Source organism: Sturnus vulgaris, chromosome 6 (assembly GCF_052056855.1).
Source record: "Sturnus vulgaris isolate bStuVul1 chromosome 6, bStuVul1.hap1, whole genome shotgun sequence".
Taxonomy (NCBI): domain Eukaryota; kingdom Metazoa; phylum Chordata; class Aves; order Passeriformes; family Sturnidae; genus Sturnus; species Sturnus vulgaris.
In genome coordinates, this window is record NC_142248.1 from 40,184,495 (window position 1) to 40,208,449 (window position 23,955).

At 46.9% G+C, this 23,955-nt stretch overlaps 1 protein-coding gene across 2 annotated transcripts; it reads left to right on the forward strand.

Moving 5' to 3' along the window:
• The first annotated feature begins 5,378 nt into the window (after positions 1-5,378).
• On the forward strand, positions 5,379-11,620 carry ZBTB42 (zinc finger and BTB domain containing 42). 2 transcript variants are annotated; one of them, XM_014871856.2, is made up of 2 exons: positions 5,379-5,460; positions 6,842-11,620. In XM_014871856.2, exon 2 carries the CDS (start codon positions 6,856-6,858, stop codon positions 8,281-8,283), a length of 1,428 nt encoding a protein of 475 aa, XP_014727342.1. In that variant the 5' UTR covers positions 5,379-5,460; positions 6,842-6,855; the 3' UTR covers positions 8,284-11,620. The 2 variants fall into 2 exon arrangements, with proteins under 2 accessions (XP_014727342.1, XP_088022425.1); XM_088166299.1 differs by lacking the exon at positions 5,379-5,460 and adding an exon at positions 6,057-6,113.
• The last annotated feature ends 12,335 nt before the right edge of the window (positions 11,621-23,955 follow it).

Genomic DNA, 23,955 nt, shown 5'->3' on the forward strand with positions numbered 1-23,955 from the left:
CAGCTCCTCTGACTACATTGTGAGCAACATCAAGGCAAGGTTGAGGCACGGCAAAGAGCAAGAGTTGCCTTTGCTGAAGGGGCCAGCACAAAAAGGATACGAAGGTGAGGGAAGAGGAAAACATCCTAGGAGGGGAAGAAATAGGGTTAGAAGATGATGTCAGTGTGAGCACTCCAAGTTACAGAGGGTCTTGGAGGTGGGAACAGGCAGCTTGGTTTTGATTCAGTACCTGATAAAAGGATAAAGGAATGGTAGAGGTGATTGCTGCAGCTATGGGGACGTGTTTGGGAGGGCAGGAGTGGATATCACTGAGGCCACCAATAGATATTGTAGCAGTGACAGTCTGAACTGTGTAACACAGGGAGGTTTTAGTATGGGCAGTGGAGAAAAAATGAGATGTTTGGGATTTTCTTATTTTAACAGGCACCTGGGATACTTGTTTGTTTGTACTCAGGCCAGGTTGATTTGGAAACCCCATGGAAAAGTAAAAGAGAGGACTGATATAATATATTCCACATGCGAGAAAAGACAGTGTCCTTTATGCCCTGAGATTGCTGATTTATCTAATGAGGAACCCAACACTTGCTCTAAGAACACGTTCAGCCAACCCCACAAGTCCCAGGAGAGGAATGGATCCTGCTTAAGAGACCTTTTGCAGATAGTGGATAAATATGCCAGATCTCTGCCTTACAAAGCTCAGGGCAGTAGTTTGAGGTAATATTGATTTGTCCTGGGATGAAGTGTTTTCTGAGGAACTGCTGCAAAAGTTGTATGAGAACATCTTTTGAATGAAGCCCTTTATTCCAGGTTATATTTTTTGCTTAGCAAGTGTTTTCATCCTGAGATTTCTCAGTCCTAATCTAGCAAAACACTTCTGCAGTATTAAGGTCTCTTCTGGGAGTTACCAAAATAAATTGCATTGTTAACACAGTGCATTATTTGCTTACAAATAGAGCAACGCCAATTAAATTCTCTCCTTTAATAAGAAATTAGTAACTCTACACTGGACCCTTGTTGAGGATACAGCAGCTCCTGGTTTAAAGACTTTTGTCTGGGTCTGATAAATTTAATGTCTGGTCCCAAAGCAGACACCAGTTTTGTCCCTTACTGTCCACTGGTATTAAGGCCTTTCACTGTCCTTCTCTATACATCCTGCTATGAACTTCTATACACCTGTTATTTTATAATGTGGGTTTTCAGGTTCCTTCCTGGGCATTGATAAATAAATAAAACAAATATTAAAAAGGAAGGAACATGCTTAATTGTATTTGAACATTTAAATTAATTTGGCAAAGAAAACCCAAGCAATGTTAAAATACAGCTGCCAGGGTGATGAACAAGAATGAAAGAGGAAAAAAATTTTGGAAGAAGAGTGTGCCTTGTCAATGCCATGCAAATTTCCTTCACCATTGCAAAGCAAAAAGCATGCTCTCTTTACTGAAAAACCAATGGCTTTATAAAGGCTGAAAAGGTACCTTCATGTACCATTTCTAGAAAAACAGAACATAGCAAACTTAAAAAAAAAAACAACAAAAGTTAAGGGTTAGACAAGCTGAGTGAAACTACAGAAGATGAATAACTAAGTGAAAGCTGCCTCCCAGATGCTGAGAGGGGAGCCAAGGTACAGGTGTGACATTAAATGCTGGGCTGGCTCGGACAGGGATGTTGTAAGCTCTCACTGCAGAGTCAAATGTGACCTGTGCCAGTGGTACCTCTGCAGAGTCCTTTTTGATTTTAATGCGTGTTGCTAGATTGATGCACTCTTATTGACAGCCACGTTATGGCAAATAGAACAATATGTAATTTATATATGCAGCTTAGTGCCACCAGCCTCTCCATTTGATAGGATGATTTGACAACGGCCCTGGCTGCTCCAATATACACTCACAAATACTGCAGCACACGCAGGGTCTCGTTATCGGGGAGAAATCAGCAGGACAGCCATAAAACAAATACGACTCACATAAGCACACTGCTGAGGAGACTGTCTGCAATATATGCTCTGATTAATGTCTGGAATGGCAGCAGTGCAAGTTAATGCTTTCTGGAGTCTTGGATGACATGCTTGAAAAGATCTTTGGGAAAGTCGTGTCCACTTTTATGACTTGACTGCAAACTGAACAACCCCCCAAACACTGACCTTGGATTTGACTGCAGGGTAAGTGCTGGAGGAGATTGCTAATTGGGGAAGTCCTGTGGATGCCAAGGGCAGCTCCTTGTCTTACCACCACCAGCTCTGCATCTTTTGGGGTTAAATTCCTCCCTGTTTCACAGGAGGGAACGAAGCATTCAGTCCTTCTAATGCTCACTGCTGTCTGCAAGGGATAAAACAGCCTTTGAAAAAGTTTGGAAGAACTTCTGCAAATAAACCTCACTATGACCAATGCACTTAAAATAGCTTCAATTCTGCAAGTATTAGACAGTCTCAGGCCCTGACTCTCCCTCTGAAATGCAACTGGACTATCACAAAGAAGATGTCCTATTAAGAAAAAAGAACATAAAAGCACTGAAATCATGTAGAAACAAACACAAAGAGGCTTCTGCCCAATGCGGTGAGAGAGAAAATGATTAAATCGCATGAAAAACCTGTTGCTACCGCTTCTGCATCTGGCCAACAAAGAGGGCTAGAGAGGCCCCACTCAGTAAATACCTACTCTTGTTGGATCAAAGGGGTAAGAATGGAAGCGAGTCCTCAGGCTTTATGGACCTGATCCAGTTGGTTTTTCTACTAATTTCTGTGGGCTTTGGCTGGTGTCCAGGCAGCAAAAACAACCAGGAGCAGGGCTAGCCTTGCCTGGCAAGTGGAAGCCCTGCCAGCACCACTGATTTTTACTCTCTTTGCCCTATAGCCAGGCTTTCTGCTCAACTCTGGAAAGCTCTATAGGCAGCAAAAGGCTTGTTGGAGCCCGGAAGGGTTTTAGCCAGACCCAGGAATGCACGCAGCTGCACAAGGATGCCCAGCATGGTCACTCCCAACAGCTTCCATCAGCCCCCATCCATATTCAGCCATCCTGATGTTTGGTGGCACGATGGTTGTGACCTCCTCTGAGCACAGGCACCAGACACAAAGCTCTGTATTGGCCAAGCAGCTCTGCCTGGCTCTGCTCCATTGAGGAAGGACTGAAAACGGAGCCTTCTCTGGGCTTGGTGGGAGGGGAGCCCTCAGCCTGAGAAGGGCTCAGGGGCCAGGGAGAGGACAGCAGATAGTTTGCTCACCCTGTCGTGCTCTCATGAGGGCTGTCAGAAATGCAGGAGCTCTTGGAATAAAGTTTCTGGGGCAGTTCTTCCTGTTGCCTTGCTTCCAGTAATGACTTTGTGCTTGTTTACATTAGTGAGTTGTACTACCAGTATTTTATACAACCGTAGCTAAATCAGTACAACACCTGCATTGTACCCAGCGTTGCCTTGGTGTGAAGGTGAGTATAGTATTTCTGAGTCCTGAAAAAGCAAGCCAGCAACATGCCAAATGGATACTTAGAGGAAATGGGAATGCTGTTGTATTTTCTGACACTTCAAACTCGATAATGACCACAGACTTACTGTGAAATTGTAATTGGCTTCCTAAAAATAAGACGCTGCTAGATTGTAGACAATTATACCTAACTTAAAGCACCCAAATAGGAATTAAAACCTGGGTTCTTTTTGTAATCTTGTTCTTTCTCAATTTATTTATTAAAGGGGAGAGGGTAATGTGAATTATTACTTACACGAAACAAGATATTTCTGCCAAGAAGCCTAATTCATATGAGTACAAGATTCTGCCTAACATTTCCAATGTTCAAAGACAATAAAACTCCACAAGTTAGCAGATCCGTAGAGCAACTTCATGGAGATTGCACTTGCACTTTGGGGAAGAAATTGCTCCACTTTTGGTAGGGCCTGTGCAGGCTGTGACTGCAGGATGACACTGTCTTTAAAAGGACGGCGCTCCCCAGCCCTGTCTGCCATGGTGGACAAATAGATAAAGCTCTCAGCTTTACTGAAGGGTGACAGATTTAACCCCAGGACCTTTAACTCTTTCCTGGAGCTGGGCATCTTCACATTCTGGGCTGGAGTTTTCCAATTTGAATCTTCCAGCTGACAGTATTACCAAATACTGAAGGGCTTTGTGACAATGCAATCATTAATGCTCAAACCCACCCAAATATCCTGGCATTCATTGCCAATGGAGTTAAACAGTTGAGGCTCCTGGGAGAAAAGTGGTGTTGGCGATGCAGACCCCAGCTCCTGTGACAAAGAGCCTTAATATATCAGAGATCCAAATCAAGTTAGATTAAATCCAAATTAAACCTGATGTTTTAAGGTGCTAATGATACCATTGTAGAAAAATGTGGGGGAACAGAGATTTTTAAAAAGTCGCTATTTTGCAGATATTACAATCTGGGCAAGGCAACCTAGAGGAAGGAAAGGGAAAGGAGTTTCCCTGCTGTACTTGTTGGAGGCTAAAGCACAGTCTGGAGACTCCAGCTGGCACCACGCAGGGTGTTCGCAGGGGAGCTCTGAAGTGCCCTCGGTGCTCCGCTAACCCTACACTCTCCCTTACCCTCCAGCATTCTCATATTCATTCCTCAAAAATCTCAACATCCCCCTCGACCCGGAGCCTCAATCCACAGCCCCCTGCCTCCCCTCCCGGCGCTGCTGCAGCCCCGAGGCTCTGGGACAGCCCAGAGCAGCGACAATCCCGGGCGGTTTCCAGCGGGGTCGGAGCGGCACCGGGGCTCCGGCAGCCGCAGCTTCCCAGCGGGATTCGGCGGCGTCTGCCGGGTCCAAACTGGGTGGGAACCCCGGCGGGAACCCCGCTCCTCGCAGGGCGCTCACTTTTGATGCGATTACAGCTAATTAAAATTTAAAATTCAAATCAACTATCGAAAAGGTCATCTTGAAAAATCCGTCGGCATTTGGTATTTATCAGCTGGCGCGCAACTACAGATAAACCCGTGTGTGTGCGTGTGTGTAGGGGGGGAAGCGCCGCGCCCCTCGCCCCATCTCCCGGCGGGGCCGGCCCCGCGCAGCTCCCGCGGCCGCGCTGCCCCGGCCCCGGCTCCGCGGCACGTCGGGCTGCAGCGGGCGGGCGGGCGCGCCCTGTCCGCGGCGGCGCAGCGGAGTTGGGAGCGGGACGGCGGCGCTGCCAATGCAGCGGCCGGGAGGGGAGGGCGGCAGCGGCAGCAGCAGCAGGAGGAGGAGGAGGAGGAGGAGGAGGAGGCGAGGGGGAGGGCGCAGCCGGCAGCGCGCACCGGCCGGCGGCGGCGGGGCTGGCCGGGGCGGCGGGGCCATTGTGTGCTCCAGACGGGGACACGGCCGCTCGCTACCGCACCCTCGCCCGCACCCGCGGCTCGCAGCAGCGAAAGTATCGCGAGAGCGGCCGGCGAACAACCTGCTCCGCCACAGCCCCGCGCCGCGCCCGCGGAGCGCCCGCGCCGCCGCCGCGCACATGCGGACGCCGAGCGCCGCCGCCCGCCGGTGAGTAGCGCGGGGAGACCCGCGGAGCGCCGAAACGCGGGGGGAAACTCGCGGCCACGCCACACCCCGGCAGGGGAAAGTCCTCCCCGCAAAGTTGGGGAGCGCGGCTGTGCAGGGGGGAGATCCCGAAAGCGGCTCCGCGGTGCTTCCCCCCGCCGGCCCCCCCAGCGCGGCGCGGAGCCGGGCACCGGCGAAGGTCACCGCGGCGGGCTGCGGGGAGCAACTTTGCGGCGGGAGGTGGGGTCCGGGCCGGGGGCTGGTGGTGGCGAGAGTGTCGTGGGGGGGGGCGGGCTCGGGGCAAGTTTGTGGGATTTAATCGCGGGCTATAAATGGGGCTGCTGGAACTTTAAAAGGCAGCAAGCTGTGGTTGGCTGGTAGCGAGATTTGGAGTAACATATGGCATTAAAAGGCGCACAGCTGGAGGTAGCATTTCCATCGCAGTGAAGTCAGAGCAGCTGACTCTCCAGCTTGCGGTGTAATTAGCAAACCGAGCACTCCTCCTTCCCTCCCTCCTCCTCCCTCCCGCCTGCCTCTCTCTCTCGCTCTCTCTCCCCCTCCCTCCCTCCCGCCGCGCCTCGGTCGCACTCGCACCGCGCTCCCTCCTGCCCGCCCGGCTCCGCGCCCGCGGCCGGCCCCGCCGCGCCCCGCGCAAGGTAAGCGCCCGGCCGCGGCACGCAGCCGGCTGCAGCCTCAGTCCTGCTCTCCCGCCAGCCTTCCGCCGCTTATTTTCCTCCTTCCCTTTTAATAACTTCAAGGGAAACTTTTTTTTTCCTCCCCCCTTGATCCCCCCCGCCCTTCTCGCTTGCGGGGGCCGGGGCCTCTCCCCCCTCTGCCCCGCGCCCCCCTCCCCGCAGAGCCGCCGCTCCCCCAGCGCCAGCCGCCGCTGTTTTGTTGTGATTCGGTGCATAACGACTGAGGATAAAGTTTAAATGTGTGTGTGTGCGTGTGTGTGTGTGCGTGCGTGACGCGGGGAATATGCTTTATTAAAAGATGCCCCAAGTTAGCGTTGCTGGGAAGACAACCTGGGAGTTGATGCTTTTTTTCTTTTCGGGGGTGTGCGTGCGCTTTCCTCTGCTTAATTTTATTAAAGTGCTTAGTGGGAGAAACAAAGGTTGGAGGGGCTGCTGCTTTACTAGCTTTTGTTTACTTACAATCAAGTTTTTCCTGTTCGGAGCAGGTGCGAAAGGATGAGAAGCATGTTGTGTTGGGTTTTTTTTTTTCTTCCCCCCCCCCTTAATAAAACTATTACAGACAATTAACAGTAAATGTTATCTCCAAGGCTGTTTCTTTGGCTTGGGTTACCAAAAAGCCGATCTGTTTGTTACAGCTGCTAGGAGGCTTTAGTTTACAGTAGCATTCAAGTTTTTCCTGTTTTGAACAGGTTATGAAGGAAGAATGGAGTTTCCAGACCATAGCCGCCAGTTGCTGCAGTGTCTGAGTCAGCAGCGTCACCAGGGCTTCCTGTGTGACTGTACTGTTTTAGTTGGAGAAGCTCAATTCAGAGCTCACAGAGCCGTTCTTGCCTCTTGCAGTATGTACTTCCATCTTTTCTACAGGGACCAGTTAGACAAAAGGGATATTGTGCATCTGAACAGTGACATTGTCACAGCCCCTGCCTTCAGCCTGCTGCTCGAATTCATGTACGAGGGAAAGCTGGAATTCAACAGTCTCCCAGTGGAAGATGTGCTGGCTGCGGCGAGCTACCTTCACATGTATGACATTGTGAAAGTCTGCAAGGGCAAGTTGAAAGATAAAGAATTATGTTCGGAAGAGAAGATTAATGATGAGGCGGCTAGTTTGGAGAAAGCGGAGCATTTTCTAGATGCCGGAGTGCCCCTGGTCCACGAGTTTGACCCAGGAAACAAACAAAAATTCAGCGTTGCAGAATACGAGAGAGCAGCAGGCAAAGAAAAGGTCAGCAGTCACCCCGCCTGGTCCTCTGATCATATAAGTGTCAGCTCTGTGCCGACAGAGGCAGAACCGTGCGCCGCAGCAGCTGGAAAAACAAAGGCTAATGTCAATAGTTCCACAGGACCTTTGTCCCAAAGGTCTGTTAACCATCCCCTGGCTTCGAGTGATGTGGACTGCGCGCTGGATTTGTCTTTCAAGCCCGTGCCGGGGAGAGATTCCTTACACCCCTCCTATGTCTTTGGACAGCTGGCTTCCGACAGCCAGCAGCAGGGTACCGAGCCACTTGTTAAAGATGAACAAGACTTGCTGTCAGATCAGGAGGACAGCGAAGCCAGGAGTCCAGAGAGTCAGCATTTTGGGAATTCAGCCAAAAGCCTAGTGACAGGGTTAGGACACATGTTCGCGGGGAATGGCAGCTCTCATGCCCGAGAGGAGGATATAGATCAAGAGCGAGACGAGAGCGAGGACGACATGGATTCGTCGGACATCTCCTCGGGTGTCCTCGTGCCTCCTGGGCATATCTGCATTTGTCCCCTCTGTAGCAAGGTGTTCCCGAGCCCGCACATCCTTCAGCTGCACCTGAGCTCTCACTTCCGTGACAAGGACGGCTCCCGGACCCGCCTGTCCCCCGACGGGTCGGTCCCCACTTGCACCCTCTGCGGAAAGACTTTTTCCTGCATGTACACGCTAAAGAGGCACGAGAGGACTCACTCGGGGGAGAAGCCCTACACCTGCGGCCAGTGTGGGAAGAGCTTCCAGTATTCCCACAACCTGAGCCGCCACGCGGTCGTGCACACCAGGGAGAAACCCCACGGGTGCAAGTGGTGCGAGAGACGCTTCACGCAGTCCGGGGATTTGTACAGACATATCCGCAAATTTCATTGTGGCCTTGTAAAGTCCTTGGTTGTTTGAGACGTGTGACTTTTGTTTTGTTTGGTTTGGTTGTTTTTTTTTTTTTTTTTTTTTTTTTTTATAAATATCTACAACCCCCCCCAACCCTTTTAAAACAAAACAGGAAAAAAAAAAAAAAGGCAGCATCTGAATTTTAGTTTTGTTTTTCTGCTCCCTTTCCTTTATTTTGTTTTGGTGATATTCACTTCAGGTATATAATCTTTAAAAGATGCAGCGGTATACACTCCAGAGGCCTTCTAATGCACTCCTTCCACCTCTCCATCTCTCCCCTTCCCCTGCCACCTTCCCTTCCTAGCACAGTCCTTTAGGTCTTCTCTTGTGCACCCATGTTACATTATTAATGTGAAATGATCTTAAGTAATTTTGCAATGATTTAGTGTCAGTTTTCACACTGGAAGTACTTGCTTTGTGGTCAGGGTTTTGTTGGCTTGGTTTTTATTTTCCTTTTTTTTTTTTTAACCTTTTTATTTTGAAGAAAGATTATCATCAAATTCTGGAGAAAAATTCGGCTTCCATTAAGCTCCCTAAATGCCCTGCGTGTTTTGCAGAGAAACATTGGAAGAGATGACCTATGATTTAAATACATTTTGGTGGAGAGAAACCTGTCCACGTGCTGCAGAGTGGGCAGATATACTTTTATTTTATAGAGCTAGTTGAGACATTGAATTGGCCCAAATTTTAAGGGGTTGAGGATTCCTGGCTTTGTCTTTGGTACTGGTTATTTTTTATTCCCTTTATTCCATTAATACTGTTCTGCAGTTGGTCCTAAAGTCTAAATGAGAAGTTTTTGCCTTGGGACTTGACTTAAATTTTCCTTCACACCCATCCTCCTCACTGGGCTGACCTGCTGAAAAGCTGCTTTTGAGCATAAAATGTGGATGGAAAAAACACTTTCTGTCTGCAGCATATTCACTCCCGAAATGTTGAAGGATGCACGCTAGGACATACAAAAAAATAGTATAATGTGTGAATATTTTCATTCCCATACCAACATCCAGAGGCTGATCCCATCCCCCTTGGAGGGGACAGCAGCTATAAAGTGGCCAAATACCCCTCCTGATATCAGGTTTTTGGGGTTTTGTAGTTCAAGGTAACTCATGCCTTGTGCATTAGGAGATGCCCTGCTGTCTTGCCTGAAAAGTTTGTTGCCATGCTAAAACCAGCAGCGTGAAATTATATTTTATTTTATTTTTATGAAGTTGGCAATTCCCTCAGAGATGAATTGTGTGCAATTGCTGGTGTTCCCAAGAGTCAGCACAAAGGTGAACCGCTGGGAGGGAAAGCATGGCCTGACTTTTTCCCCAATTCCCACCTTTTCAGGGAAAGTTCTTGGGGTAATTTTTTGTTTGTTTATTTGTAAACTGAGGCTGCCTGTAACTATAGCCAGTTTTACTCCACATGATTCAGTTTCTTGCCTATTAGAGCATCATTTGGTCTGTGCATGTCGGTGGATATCACTTTGTTCCCTTCCAGTCAAATTACCCATTCAAGGTACATGTACATGGGACTGAAATATGATAATAATATCTGAGGCCTGTGAATGTCCTTCTGCTGCATTAGCATTGCTTCACCAGCTTTCATGACACTCCTGGAGTTGTTTGGTGAAACTTAAGCGTGTGTTTTAAAATTAATTTGAAGCACTGAGTTAGATTATTTTTTAAAGTTGTGCTTAAAATACTGTATTGCATCTTATGAAGAAAAATCTTCCCAATGCCTTTCCCCCTCTGGTCCAAAAACTGAGCACTACCTACATAAATAATATGGGATTGACTTTTTTTTTTTTAAATAAGTACTTCCTCCTTAAAGAAAATCAGGATATACTTGTTACAGCCTCTTATTATTCATCTCTTAAACTATGAATGTACATGTAATGTGAAATTTTGCTTTTATTTATAGTTTTGGGGTTTGTTTTCAGTTTAATTTCTCAACTGTAAAATATTTTTGCTGAACCTGTTACATATGAAAGTTGTGGGAGAGTACTGTATCTTGAACATAAGTGGCTTTGGTACTGTGGTCTTATTCTACTTAATCAGTTTTTTCTTTTTTGTTTCTTTTTTTATTTTTGCTGTGATTGGAAATAGCACTGAACAAAATCTAGTAAAATTAAGTTATTTTTCTTTCTACTAAAATTAAGTTATTTTTTTCTCCTGAAGATACTTGATATAGTATTTATTAGATTTTTTTGTTTTGTTTTTGAAGTGGAATTATTACTGTTAATCTATTTCAAAACTAGTTAATTTACACTTTAAATTTTATAACAGTGGGTTTTGCATGTTGAGCAACATGTAAAGAGTTTAATGTAGAGTCAGCATTACCGAAGCTGGTAATCTTAATTTTGTATTCTTGTGACACTTCTGTTTGCATTTCAGTCTTCAATTATTGTTTGTTTTTATTTTTTTTTAGAAGATCATAAAATAGGATGTGCCATAAGAACATCATTAGCGTATGGAGCAGGGAAAAGTTGAAACAAGATTTTGTCTGATCTTAGAATAGAAATAATTCATTAAACTGATGCTATGAGCATGCTCTGTGCTGCAGTGAATATGGGGCAAAAGTTGTTTTTGTTTTGGTTTTTTTTTAATAAGGAAAGAAAAAGACTTTCTCATCCTTGACTACATCATGAACACACTGTTCTCATAGTCTGGTATTTGTGTTCCCACTCCTCTTAGCTTGAATTTCTAAAGTAAAGAAATGTTTGCACTTATTTTTTTCTTAAGGTGACTTTTTTTTTGGCTATTTCTCTGTGTGTCTCTTATTTTTAAGTTGCAATAGCTCGGAACGTGTTTTCAAAATGGTTCATGGCTCTACAGAGAAGTACTAAAACATGGCACACGTAACACTTGTCTCTTCATAAACTATTTCTCGGTGGGGCAATTGCTGTCTCCATAGGGAACAGTCCTGCTCTGCGTTTTAAACACTGGATTTGTCTTCTACTACAAACAAATACTGTGAAGTTAATGTAAAAAAAAATCATTGATATTTTTAATTGTTTTTAATCTTGGTGCAGTTCAGATTAAATATGTATATTTAAAGACACTAATTTTTGTGGGAGAGTTTTATAGTATACAGTATGTAGAAAAGCTATTGGAATGGAATATATTTTATAAAAATGTTCTATCACTGTTTTATAGTGAACTATTTTTCCTTCAGTGTTAGTGTAATACTGTTAGTCTAGATTTGACAATCGCAGGAAGAGTGATTCAGGCTACTGTTAGCGCTTAGTTTTGCGTGGAGTTCTGTTTGCAACTGTATTGGTATGTGCTGTACAATGTGACAATCGTGACTAGGATTGTTGTCTTTATAAATTTACATGAAATAAAACGTGCTAGAATTGTAAGCTTGAGCCTCCTCTCCCCTTTAGCAGAAGGGGTGTGGTGTTTGGGATTTATTATGTATTAATAATGATTCCTTTAATTGCAAGTATTTTATAATTTGCCGCTTTGAAAAACTTTATTACTATATCCTCTAATAATTCCTTTCTTTTTCAGGGCCATCTGGAATTTTAGGCATGTAAGGAGCTGCCGTGTCTCAGTCAGAGCCTGACTGAGCATTTCCTTAGTGACTGGGCTGGACCTAACCCAGCGCCACTTCTGCATTTTGACCAGGGTTTTGGGGCTGTTTTCAGGAGCTTAGGGCTCCCTGGGGGAACTGTGGGCCAGTGATGCTGGTGGCAGCCACAGGCAGGGGCCGGTGGCCAGGTGACAAACCTGTGAGCACAGGGGTGACGTGGTGTGCAGGGACAGCCTGGCAGCCTCGGGCTGAGCCAGCACAGCGCTGGCTAACTGGAATGAGGATTCTCGTTTAAGTGCAGGATCTCTCCCAGCCTTGGGGAGCTGAGCTCTGACCACTGCTCTTAACACCTGCCTCAGCTCTTGGGCTGAGTTTAGCAGGAGCTGGGACTGGGAGGAAAAGGCACAAGCTGTCCGTGCAGGGTGCTGCTCAGGGGAGGGCAGTAAGCTGGTGGGAAGCTTTGCACCTGTGCCATAAGCACAGTGTCTTGTCTTTGTTAATTATTGGGAAGCAGAAGATCCTGGCAGAATGGGACTGCCTCAAAGTGGTGCTGGCTAAAGGATGAGCAGGTTTTAGTTAATGCTGGTGTGGAGGCACAGCTATCGCTCCCCTTCTGCTCCCAGGTAGTGCTTTCTTCACAATCATCTCAAAATGGGTGGGTATTTTCTTGCCTTCGAACATGTGTCCTTCCTTAGAGATCCTATGCCTGCATCCCCATCTCTGGGGAGGGCTGAAAGCTGCTGAAGATACGTGGTGATCTGCTGCAATGTGGTGAAGTGTTAAAAACTATAAATATATATATATTTTTAGTTTTGGTGTTTTTTTTTTAATTTCTGCCGCTGAAAATTGGGTATCCCTGCAGCTGCTTATTTGTGGCACTCTGTTTCCAGTCTTTTCTGCTGTTGTGGATGTATGCAAGAACATTCAAAGGTGTTTTAGCTCGCCTTTGCCCCCCCAAAAAATTAAATAAATTTGCCCAAATCTAAGTGTGGTGCTGGGGAAGGAGGAGGCAAAAGGCTTTTCTTTGAGAGAGAGGGTGCTGAGAAAGAAGCAAGCTTGAAGCTAAACCTGGGAGGTGGATGGCTTGCAAACAGGCTATAAATAACCGTGAGTAGATTGAGGAGAGCAGCCCACATCTCCTCTGGCATGGGCATGCTGTGCCCATTTTCTTTGTTGATAGCAATTGCTAATGTGAGTTCTGGCACTCCAAATCCCGATGCCTGTTGTTCTGATAACATAATTAAATCTTAGGAATGTGAAATATAAAAAGCTTTGAGAAGAAACCAGGCCACTAAGCGGATACTGGGAAGGGGGGTGTGCAGGCTGTGTATGTACCAAATAAGCAATGGGGTTGCTCTAGGCTGGATTCCCTTTCCAGTGGTCCTGTGACCTACAGGAAAGGGGGTGACCCCCAGGAGCATCTGCTGTCCTAATTCCATGCTGCAAATGCTGTCATCTTCCATGACAGCACGTCATGGGCTCCTTAGGTTGGCAAGGGTCAGCCATGCCCATGCCAGCAACTTGGGTTTGTGCCATCCTTGCAAAGCCTGGTTCTCCTTGGGATGAGTGTTGGGAAATGATTTTGTTTATTTTTAGCTTTTGTTTTGAAGTCTGAGTGCCTTCTGGAAGTGGTCTGGCCTTGATAGGCACAGAGGTGGCTGTGGCTCTCCAGGGGCATCTGGCCACATGTCACCAAATGCTGCCCTGCAGCTGAAGACCACAGAGAAATGTCTTTTTACTGGCTCAGGTGATGGGGTCTAGGTTTGGACCAAGTGCCTCCAAAGCATGGGGAGAGTTCGTGTTGACCCATAAGAGTTTCCCTGGTGCTGTTGGATTCTACATTGTGGGGAAGCACTATGAGGATGGATCTTACTTATTGCTTAAATTAATTAAATTCTTGCATGAATTTAATGAGGGAGGTCCCCCATGCGAAGTAATTGGGGGAGAGGTATCTTTGTATTATTGCCCAGCTGGTTGGCAGTGCTGTCACCTTCCAGGTTCTACTGTGCTCGAGGTCAGATCATGCCACCCTGAGCTTTGCCCATGAGTGTCTTTCTGCACTGTTGTGCTGAGCAAGGTGAACAGCAGAACATGAAACAGCAGCTGTTTTCTGAGGGAATCAATGGCAGGTGTGACCCAGCAAAAACAGCCTATGTAGGACAAAGCTGGGCTCGACTGAAATGGAGTCAAGCCTACAGTGCAGTTGGTGTGTGAAAACGTCTTGTCCTGGGAGGAGGAATCATGAGTGGAGCTGTGACTGACTGCCTGAAGAGCACTTTATCTCAAATGTCTTGGTGTTTTGTGCCGGAGACACCCAGCTGGAAGTGCTGCAGGTTGAGCAGCTTTGTGCAGTGATGTCTCCTAACAATCAGACCAAGGGATCCCAGGTTCTTACTTTTCAGAGGTGGGATGACACTGCAGAGGGATGCCAAGTGCTTTCCAAACAGGCACCCTCTGTGTATGTGCTGTAGCCCTCCATTCTTCCTCACATGCTCTTTTCATCCAATTAAAAAAAAAATAAATAAATTGCTGTTTAACAGGAGGAGAGTGAGCAAACACGTTGGTTATTGTTACCTGCTTCCTGTTTGTTGTTCTCTTTTGTACAGCTGCTTGCTTCTGTACACAGCTGGCTCCACTACCCTTTCAAAATGATCTGTTGCAGAAAACTGAAGTATTTGCCAACCTGGCTCTAAAAAACCCTTCAAACAACGAAAATCCAACAACTTCTCCTAAATCCTTAATATTCTTTGGCCTCCAACACATCAGTCTCCTCTGTGCCCTACCCCATCTCTAGAGGAGCTTGGTACAGGCAGGGATGAAGGCTGATGCTCCCACCAGCAAATCAACCTGGGCCAGGCAGTGCTGCCAGGGTTTCCCAGTGGCAAAGGCTGGGCTCTGGCATCCCAGGGGCTTTTGAAGGCTTTTCCCAAGGAGGTTTTAAACAATATACGTTGTAGATGTCAGGATAGAATTTCTAGGAAATTGATGTTCTCAATCTTAATAACACAGGAATTTGAGAAAACAAAAGTTCAAATGCCGACCTTATCCACAGGTTACTTATCCCTGGGGATAACTCAGCCCACACACTAGGTACTCTCTGTTCCCCAACCTTCTTTATCTCTCTCTCTCTTCTGTGCTATCCAGGTGGTGTTACGAACCATCTGCTGCAGTGATTCAGCAGAATCCATTTAGCGCTTTCCCAGAGAGGCCGGCATCTGCCAGGCAAGGGGGAGACCGTGGGGAAGCCCGGCACATCTGCCACCGTGTCTGGAGCAGGGGCCGGGGTCAGCCCCAGCCTCCCCGCGGGGTGCAGCTCCTGCTGAGAGCCCCGCCAGCTTCACCCCGGCCTCGGGGCTCGTCTGGCTCGGTCCCCGTGGTTAATTATCAAATGGCTGCTTTGGCTTTGGGAGGGAAGAACTTCCCTTGCACTTTGTGATGTTCTGCGGTGTCTGGCCGGCGCTTGGCAGGCGCTGGGTTTCCTGGCTGGCACAAGATGGGAACGAGACGGTGCCATTTTCCTTCCCAAGGTCGTGCTGAGAGTGCTTGGACTGAAAAGTGTCGAAAGCTCTCCAAGGTGGGGGCAATAAGGGGATGAATTCCCCTGTGGGGCCATCAGGCAGCTCCAGTCCAGCAGGATTTTGCAGAACAAATGCTGTGCAGGACAGGAGGGATGTAGAATGGTAATGCCAGTTCTGCCTTGGGTATCACAAATTCCTTGGGGTAAGAATTTGCCTTGGGATAGGTCTTTGAGTGTGAGAATCACTCGAATTTTACTCTGGGATGGGGAAAGATGATCTTTCAGATAACAAGAAGAATTAGCAGTGCTGACTTTCCAACCTATCGGTAAGAGTCAAGTAATGCTTGGCAGCGACTTCCAGCAAATACTGAGTCAGTATAAAAAGTAACTACCTGGCAACACGTTTTCAATGCCTGTTCGCATTCGAGCCTCTGGCAGGAAACATAATAGATCTTGTGTTCAAAAATCCATCGCATCTGTGCAATAGGTTGTGGCAGTGAGCACTGAAAGAGGACCAGGAACATTAAATTTCTTATGTACTGGAAGGTGTCTTTAGCTCACGGAGGACCGGTGACATTTGCAGGAGCAAATGTCTCTTTCTCACTCTGTAAATTAAATAAAAATATCTTAGTTTTAGTAGACTAGGAGTAGTCACTGACTCAGGCTTCAACCCTTCTGATGTCTAATCAGCTGTCAGAAGAAGCTGCTTTCCTTTTAATCATTTCCTCAGAGAGGTTTTTATACATTGAACAGTTTTGTTTCTGAAAATGTTTTGTAAGCAAACCCTTTCACCATGTTGCTGTCAAAGGATATGCACAAAGTCCTTGGCACAAGAGGGGAAAATACCTTGTCTGGGATCTGGTCTGCCCTGCTCCTGGTCAGGGGCAATTTGCCATTAGTTTTACCTGAGGAATATGTGTCTAACCTGCTTGTAGAAACCTCCCTGGGCAGTCTGTCATGATGCTCACCTCTCCTTTAGCTTAGAAAGCTTTTTTTTCTCACCCTAATATCTAGTGCAGGTCATATGCTCTGATGTTTTACCTTTTTAGGTGGATAAAGAGGCAGGCTCTACTGTCAGTGTGATGCCTGAGATGTAAAAATGGTCTGTGTGGGGGACTGACCCAGTTTATAAACTAGACCTGGATGCAGTTTTGGGCAAAGCAGCTGAACAGCAGAACGAGCCTATTCTGAAGCCCCCTGGGTGTTTTATTTCACAGCCAGGAACATCTAGGCGGCCCCAGGGCATAAGCTGCAGCCTGTAGGTGGCCAGCATGAGAAACAGGCTGTTGGGTTAGTGCCTGCACAAGTGCCTTCAGTAAAACGTGCAAGGTTAAGGCTGCGTTTATTCTTCAGGGCACTCTTAGGGACTGACCCCTGCTTGGCCAGCAGTAGGCTGTGTTCTTCTGGGCCTTGTCTTAACCTTTTGCTTAAGGTAGAATTTTGATCTCTTTTTAATTAGCACAATTTAAATTTTTAGAGGTGTAGAGGGGAAACCCCAAGTGAGATTGCCTTCCCTTTCTCGTAGCCTTCAAACTGATCATCTGGTTCTGACTTCAGAAATAACCTCATTAGCCTCTTACTAATGAAAGTAATTTCTCTTGCATTAATTCAAGATGAGGGTATTCAGATAGAGTGTGCTAGGAAAAGGGGGACAGGGACCAGGTTACACCACAGGTTATTAACCTTGTGAGACTTATTGGGCTGGGGCTGGACCAGTGTGGGGCTGTGTAGCTTGTGGTGGTGTTGGCAAGTGAATGAGGTAGTGAACCTTCCTGCCTTTGGCCTGGTAACAACTGGATATTTCAGCTGGCAAGAGTGTGGTGGAGAGACTCACTCCTGGAGGGGAAAGGATCTGAGGGAGTGCAATGAAACACCTGTGAGACCTGGTGCTGCAGGTGCCTGTATCTCTGCTCTGCATCGGGCTGATGGAAGGGTGAAGCAGGATTAATCAGTCCTGCTCAGTCACCCCCTGGTCTGGGCAGGACTTTGTCTCCTGGTGCTTTTCCTACACCTGGCAGAAAAACTTTCAGCTCCATGCCTCTCAGGGAGTGTGAGAATTTTCCTTAAGCTCAAGTTTACCCAGGGGATGGGGTTTTGCTTTAGGTGTGGAGCAGGTCTGAGGGAGCTCTGTCGAGCCACTCAGCTGAAATCCAATCCTAGTTTCAGTGCCATGAAAGTGGAGCACTGAATTCCATTCATCTCCATTTATCCAGAAGTGGTACAGCCTCAAACACTTGATCTTGTCCGGACCTTTTCGAAGCTGAGGAAGGAAAGGAGATGAAGTCAGTGATGCCATTCAGTGCAATAAGCCTGGGATAGCAGCACTTGCCCAGGAGGGATCCCCTCCTGCAAGGGCAAGACTTGTCCAAAGAGAGAAAGAAGAGAGCCCAGGCTCTGCACCCACTGGATGAGGACAATTTTGGAGAGATTACAGTCTGAGGTTGCAGACTTGAACACAAGAGGTGTGATCATTTTGGGAGCAATGAACACAGTTCTGACCCTAAAATTATGGTGATAGTGCTGCTGCATTTTGTTGCTGGTGTAATTGGACTGAGGTGCTCTGGTCCCCAGCAGCCCCAAATTCCAGCAGGACAGAGAACTGCAATACTTCCAAAGGCTGCATTTAACTTCTTGCCATCAGCAGAATCAGAAACCCTTTTTTCCCCTAAAATTAGGCTAAAAAGTCACCCGTGACTTCCAACAAAAACCCCACCTATTTTTATTTGGCTCAGGTTTTTTAAGCCTTGCTACTTGTAAAACCAGAATTTAGAAGATCAGACAACACTTTGTTCTACAGTATTTTCAAACATCAAAAGATGACAAAACTTACTGAGCACTGCTCTGAAGTTAGGTATGAGCACAGTGGCTTCCTCATGGTGTTCACTGTGTCTCCAGCAGCATTCTGGCAAGTTCTTGCAATGCTTTGCGTCCACCTTCAAATCAGGAATTCTAGCTTTTTGTTTCATTTATTTCAAACTCAACAAAAAGTGTCAGCTGTTTTTGGAATATGGAAACTTAGGAGATTTATCTTGGAAATTATTTTTCAAAACATGCCTTTTTGTGTGTGTTTTTCTCTATTTATTGGATCTTCAGGGTATGCAATGTGGCTGTGCAGAGCTGATGGAGCACAGGGGATTGCGGGGAGGTATCAGGAATGTAACTACAAAACCCAAATTTGTCCCCCAGGATGATCTCAAGCACAGTCATGATATCTGGATCTCTTAATTCTCCTCTCAAGTTGACATATCTAAAAGCCTTGTTACTAAAATGTCAGTGCTGGGAGTTTCCCTGGGAGAGCCTTTCTCCACATCATGACCTGGAACAAACTCCCTTAGCTTTTACAACTGTGTGGTGTTAAAGGGTTCTGAGGAAGGAAAATAGATGTAGTGAGAGCTTTTATTGCATCGCTGGCTTCTGGCACTGCAGCAAAAGCTGACTGATTCAGCCGGTTTCAAAAAATGGGTTGAAGTCTGATTTTTTTTTAAGTTTTTTTTTTTTTTCTTTTAAATCTGCTAAGGAAAGTATTAGATTGGCAGCCTTTCAGTTAAAAGTCTGCAGGTTTGCCATCCCCGCAGATTCTCACGTGTGGAGGTATCAGATTGCAGAAAACAGAAAGCGCCTGGGTTGCTGGCTGTATCCTGCGAGGCTCAGCCCCGCTGGGGGGGCAAACTCCAGCTCAGTGGTGCAGAATTTTGCCCACGAGAGGCTCTGGTGTTGCACAAGGTCCGAGCAGGCACCAGGGCGTCAATACCTGCGAGCCTCTCCCTCTTCCTTGTGTACTTTGAAACCCCGCGGGAGGGAGAGCGCGCAATGAGTAAGTCATTGGGAACAGATGTTGCACAGTAGCAGCGAAACAAATATTTTGTGTTTATGCTACTTCCATTCAAGGGTAATGTTAACACCGATGTGTCTGTGTTAACTTGTCCTTTTCTAAGCAGAATCTCAGCAGACGATCGGGATTGGTTACTAATAAAAGTCTGCTTGGAGCAGGGTGAGTGCTGGGCTCCTGAATATGTGTGTTTGGTTCCTAATTCTGCCAAGTGTGTTGCTTATTCCCTTGCTATGTGTCATTTCTTCCCCTGCCTGACCTGTTTGCTCTCCCCCTGCTGCCAGTGGCAGTTTGCTTTGCATAAGGAGGAAAGGCACTACCCAGAAGGACTCCAATTATTTTTTCCCCCCAGCTTTTATTTATTTTTTTCCCAATGGAGTTTCTGAGTAAGAAGTAGATACCCTGGTGGGTTTTGTTTTTGTTTTTCTTCTTCTTCTTCTTTTTTTTTTTCCTAAAGAGACCTGTCTATTCCTCTCGAGGCTTTTTCATGTAGATATGATGGGCTTGGGGGTGCACAGCTGCCCCACCATCCCCTTGTTCTCAGCTCAGAAGGCTGGGAAGTGCCTGGCTCCCCAGCCCTGGAGGATATTATCCCCGTGGCAGCATCTGGCTCTTGGCAGGCTCTGTGGGCAGCCGCACTGGCAGGGTTTGGAGTTTCCTTTTAGCTTTGTCGTGTGGTAATCTGTCAGTTGGCTCTTCGGGCTCCCTTGTTCTCTTGTGTGCCTTTTCTTTTTGACAAACCTCTTAATTCAGAGTTAGTCAATGAGAGTTCTGAGAATGCTCCCTGGAATCGCTATCCACAAGGAATTTCTTTTACTTTGCTGCAAAGTAAAGCAAATCTTTTAGCAAATCTTTGTTTTATTATAACAGTAGGGAGAGGAAAAAAAAAGCTGATCAAGTTCCTGGTAGCTCATGGAATCTGTTAGTGTCAGTGGACAGGATAATTTGCTCAGCTGACTGATTATTTACAGTAACCCTAAAAGCATTGACTCTCTCCCCAGGAAGGAAGCACAGATGGATTTAAACAGAAAGAAAAGCCTTTAAACATACTAAAATACAAAATGCCAGTTCTGTTGCTCCTCTTGAAAATGAGTGGTTTTGGGGACAGACCTCAGCTGAAGTAAGTCCCACCTGTCCCTTGGATTGTGTCACTGCGCACCTTTTAAAAACCATCCCCCAAGGATATTATTATTATTTTCTCCATGTATGAATAAGCCACTTACAAGGCATAGCTGCTATATTACAATTTCCTAAGAGGTGCTGGCATCTGGGGAGATTACATTCCACTGGCCCTTGGGAGGGAAAGAATGAGTTCAAGAACAAAGAGCGAAACTCTCACTTCTGGAGTCAGAAACTCAATATTCACTGAAGCCAGTAACCGGACCTCGACATTGCCGCTGCTTGGTGCAACCTTCCCCTTTCCTGCCAAAATCTGGGCTGCACTGAACCATCCATAAACTTAAGCTTAATACTACTCGGGCTGAATTTGGTAGCGGGTGGGGGGAGAGGAGGAGGGAAAAAAAAAAAAAAAAGAAGAATCCTCTCTGTGGTGAACTTTGCGCCACCGCAATGTGTAGGATTAACAGCTCGGCGCTGCGGTGTCTATTTGCAGGACTGGCACGGTTCACGCCGTGGTCTTGGCAGCCGCGGCGCAGCCCCGGCACCTTGCTCTGCAGAGACACCTTTGTGGGTGGGAGGAGGATGCTGAGCGCCTGGCTGCCTGCCAGCCCGCGTCGAACCAACACGCAAATTGCAGTGGAGCTGCAAAAAAAACGGAGATCGCCCACTCCGAGCAGTCTGTGCCATCGGCTGTCTGGCAGGATTGATGGTTGTCACTACCGAACGCTGCTGAGCTGGAGCCAAAATCAAATGAGTGGATGTCCTTGTGAGCCTGCTTGGGGAAGAGGAAAAAAAAAAAAAGAAGCAACTTAAACTAAGAACTTCTTTTCAGTTTAGAAACTGAGCTAAAGAGGCTTGTTCCACTTTATAATAGCTTAGCTGAGAAGGAGGGCTGGGAAACATTCCTGCTGCATGCAGAATTGGAAGGCCACAGGTTTTCAGCTGCCTTTCCTTGGTAGTGATTTGTAGCAGAGGAGATGCTGTCAGGAAGGAGGGAGCATCTCATCTCATGTTAAACTGTCCATAGCACACAGAGGATGTTTAACCATGGCCAGCCCTGATTTTGACAGGTGTGGTGTAACGTCGACTGTGGCAACAGGAAACAGGCTGATGTCCTTTAATGGTTTTCCCTCTTCCCACATGGACAACCAGCCCTGGGCATGCTCCAGGCCATGATCTAGCAGTGGCTGATGCACAATGATAGTGAAGTGACTGGTTATAACCTCCTTGGCAAATCATAGAATAGTTTGTGTTGGAAGGCAACTTTAAAGATCATTCAGTCCAACCCTCCAGCAATGAGCAGGGACACTTTCAAAGAATGATAGAATGGTTGGGGTTGGAAGGGACCTTAAAGACCATCTAGTTCCCACCCCACAGCCATGGGCAGGGACACCTTCTGCCATGGTGGTTCAGAACCCCATCCAACCTGGCCTTGAACACTCCCAGGGATGGGGCAGCCTCAGCTTCTCTGGGCAGCCTGTTCCAGTGCTGCACCGCCCTCACAGAAAAGAATTTCTTCCTAATATCTAATCTAAACCTGTCCTCTGTCAGCTTAAAACCACACCTCCTGTTTTTCCTATTGCTATGTGCCCTTCTATCTGATCTCCAACTAGGTCAAGTTGCTCAGAGCCCCATCCCATATAACCTTCAATGTTTCCCAGACAAAAAGAGGGGACTTGGTTTCCTGAATCTGAGAGGTGTTACCAAAAGAATTTTACAAAGTCACGGCTGAAACACAGTGCTAGAGCCTGGTTTGTCTGTAATGGCTGAATTGAGCCAGATTTACACCAGCAAAGCAGAGATGAGGCCCTAGCCCCGGCATGGGGTTGGCTCACCTTTCAGTCTCCAGATTGTTCACAAAATGGACAAGAATTATCTGAACTAACATATCCTAATGGACAGGAACAACTTGGAAAGTGGAATGCATTAATCTCTGCTCCTTCACCTCTTGAGAGAGGGACAAAAGGAAGGCAAGCAAGCCAGAAAGGAAAGAGATGTGCTTCCTTTTCTCTTCTGTGTTGGGGGAAAAAAAAGCTTACCCGTCTGCCTGTTTCCTCTTTCCTTCCCTCATGTCCTTAGTGTGGTAAGATACAGAAAATAAAGAGTTTTCCTTGACCATGTGTGTCAAGTCCCTCTCCTGGGATGGAGGTTCTGTGGTGCTGATACTCACTGGGCTGACAAGTGCTGGGTCTGGTCCTGCCTCTCCCATTGTTCCTACTGATACTGGTAACTTATTTTTTGGAAGTAGATCTGAACTATCCAAACAAAATCCATGGGCCTTCCTAGAAAAATGGTCCAACACGTTCTTGAATTACATCAACAGATGTGAAGCCAAAGGTATCTGAGCTTGCTTGAGCTGAGTGAAAGCCTCTTGCCCAGTGATGTGACCTCTTCAGGATGCATCCTTTTGTTTTCTTCTGGTATGACTTGAAGGGACTAATCCTGCAGGGACATTCTGCTGTGGGGACATCCTGTGCTGCAGTGGGGAGCAGTGGGGGGACTGGGCACACTTTGTTCTGTGGCATTAGCAGCACCTACATTGCTCATTCCTAGAGGGATACCAAGCTGTAGAGCTAAAATGGTAAACACTGGCTTGGCACATAGCAAGACTGTGGCTACAGTGAGGTAAGGACCATGTCCCTGCCCTGCAGCCCAGAAGTTCTTTGAGCTTGTATCCTCTGAGAGAAGATCCCTCCTTGTTCAGGCAGTGAGGTGAACCTCTTCTTTTCCTCAGTGCTTCTGCCCTGATGGCACAGATGGCCAGGACACTGCACTCTTCAGATGGGCTATAAATATTTAAAGGAGGAAGCACAGGAGCCTGGCCATGCCAGGCCATCATTTCCGTGACTTACAAACCTAAATTACTCCTATAAGCTGAATTCTTGGTTTGGAGGGTACCTAAACAGCATGTTCAAACACTTCTCAGTGTTTGAGAAGTGCTTGAGCAGGCACTCCCTCTCTCTGTTGGCTTCAGGAAGGATGCTCACCCCAAGCCACCTCCTTCCTGACTCTGGTCCTAGGTTCAACCTGGCTTTGCAAACCCACGGACACCTTCAGCCTGAGGGATCCTTCCATCGCTTCTCTGCTTCAGAGAAAACCATGTCCAAGTTATATCTGTCCCTAGACAGTCTGTGGAGGATAAACTGGCTCCCTGTTTGTGTCTGGTCAAAGATGTTACTCGGTTTGGTCCCTTCTCTTTTCCTTGTTAGTCCAATGGTATCTTTATATTAAGCAGCACAAGAGAAGAATAAAGATTTAAGCTCATTTAACCTTGAACACAGCCATTAGTTAAGCAATTAAAATTAAAGGGTGAGTTAATGGGCAGTGTCAAACATTCGGAGAAACATCTGTTGTAATAGAAGTCTGCCTTTTAGTTGATGAATAATTGATCTGCTGTTTGTCAGCACCTAAGCCCAGGCAAGGCAGGAGCCCTGGCACTGCCAGAGCATCTCCAGGGCCCCCTCCCCAGCCATAGGCTCCAGGAGAGCAGGAGGACCCAGCCACCACCACTTGGAGGTAGAGTAGGAAAACCACCTGCACTGCACCCCCTCGCAGGTTGTCCCTGCTGGGTCTCCTGCTTAGCTGGGATCAGACGTGTTGCTTCAGGTCTAGAGGAATCAATGGTCTATTTTTAAGTCTTTATTAATGCATGTGTGGCTGGATGAGGTGTCTGGACACCCATAGCCAGGGACGTAGA

Bases quoted from the DNA above. Each gene is read 5' to 3' on its own strand.
- ZBTB42 (XM_014871856.2), top strand. From the start codon at position 6,856: ATGGAGTTTCCAGACCATAGCCGCCAGTTGCTGCAGTGTCTGAGTCAG.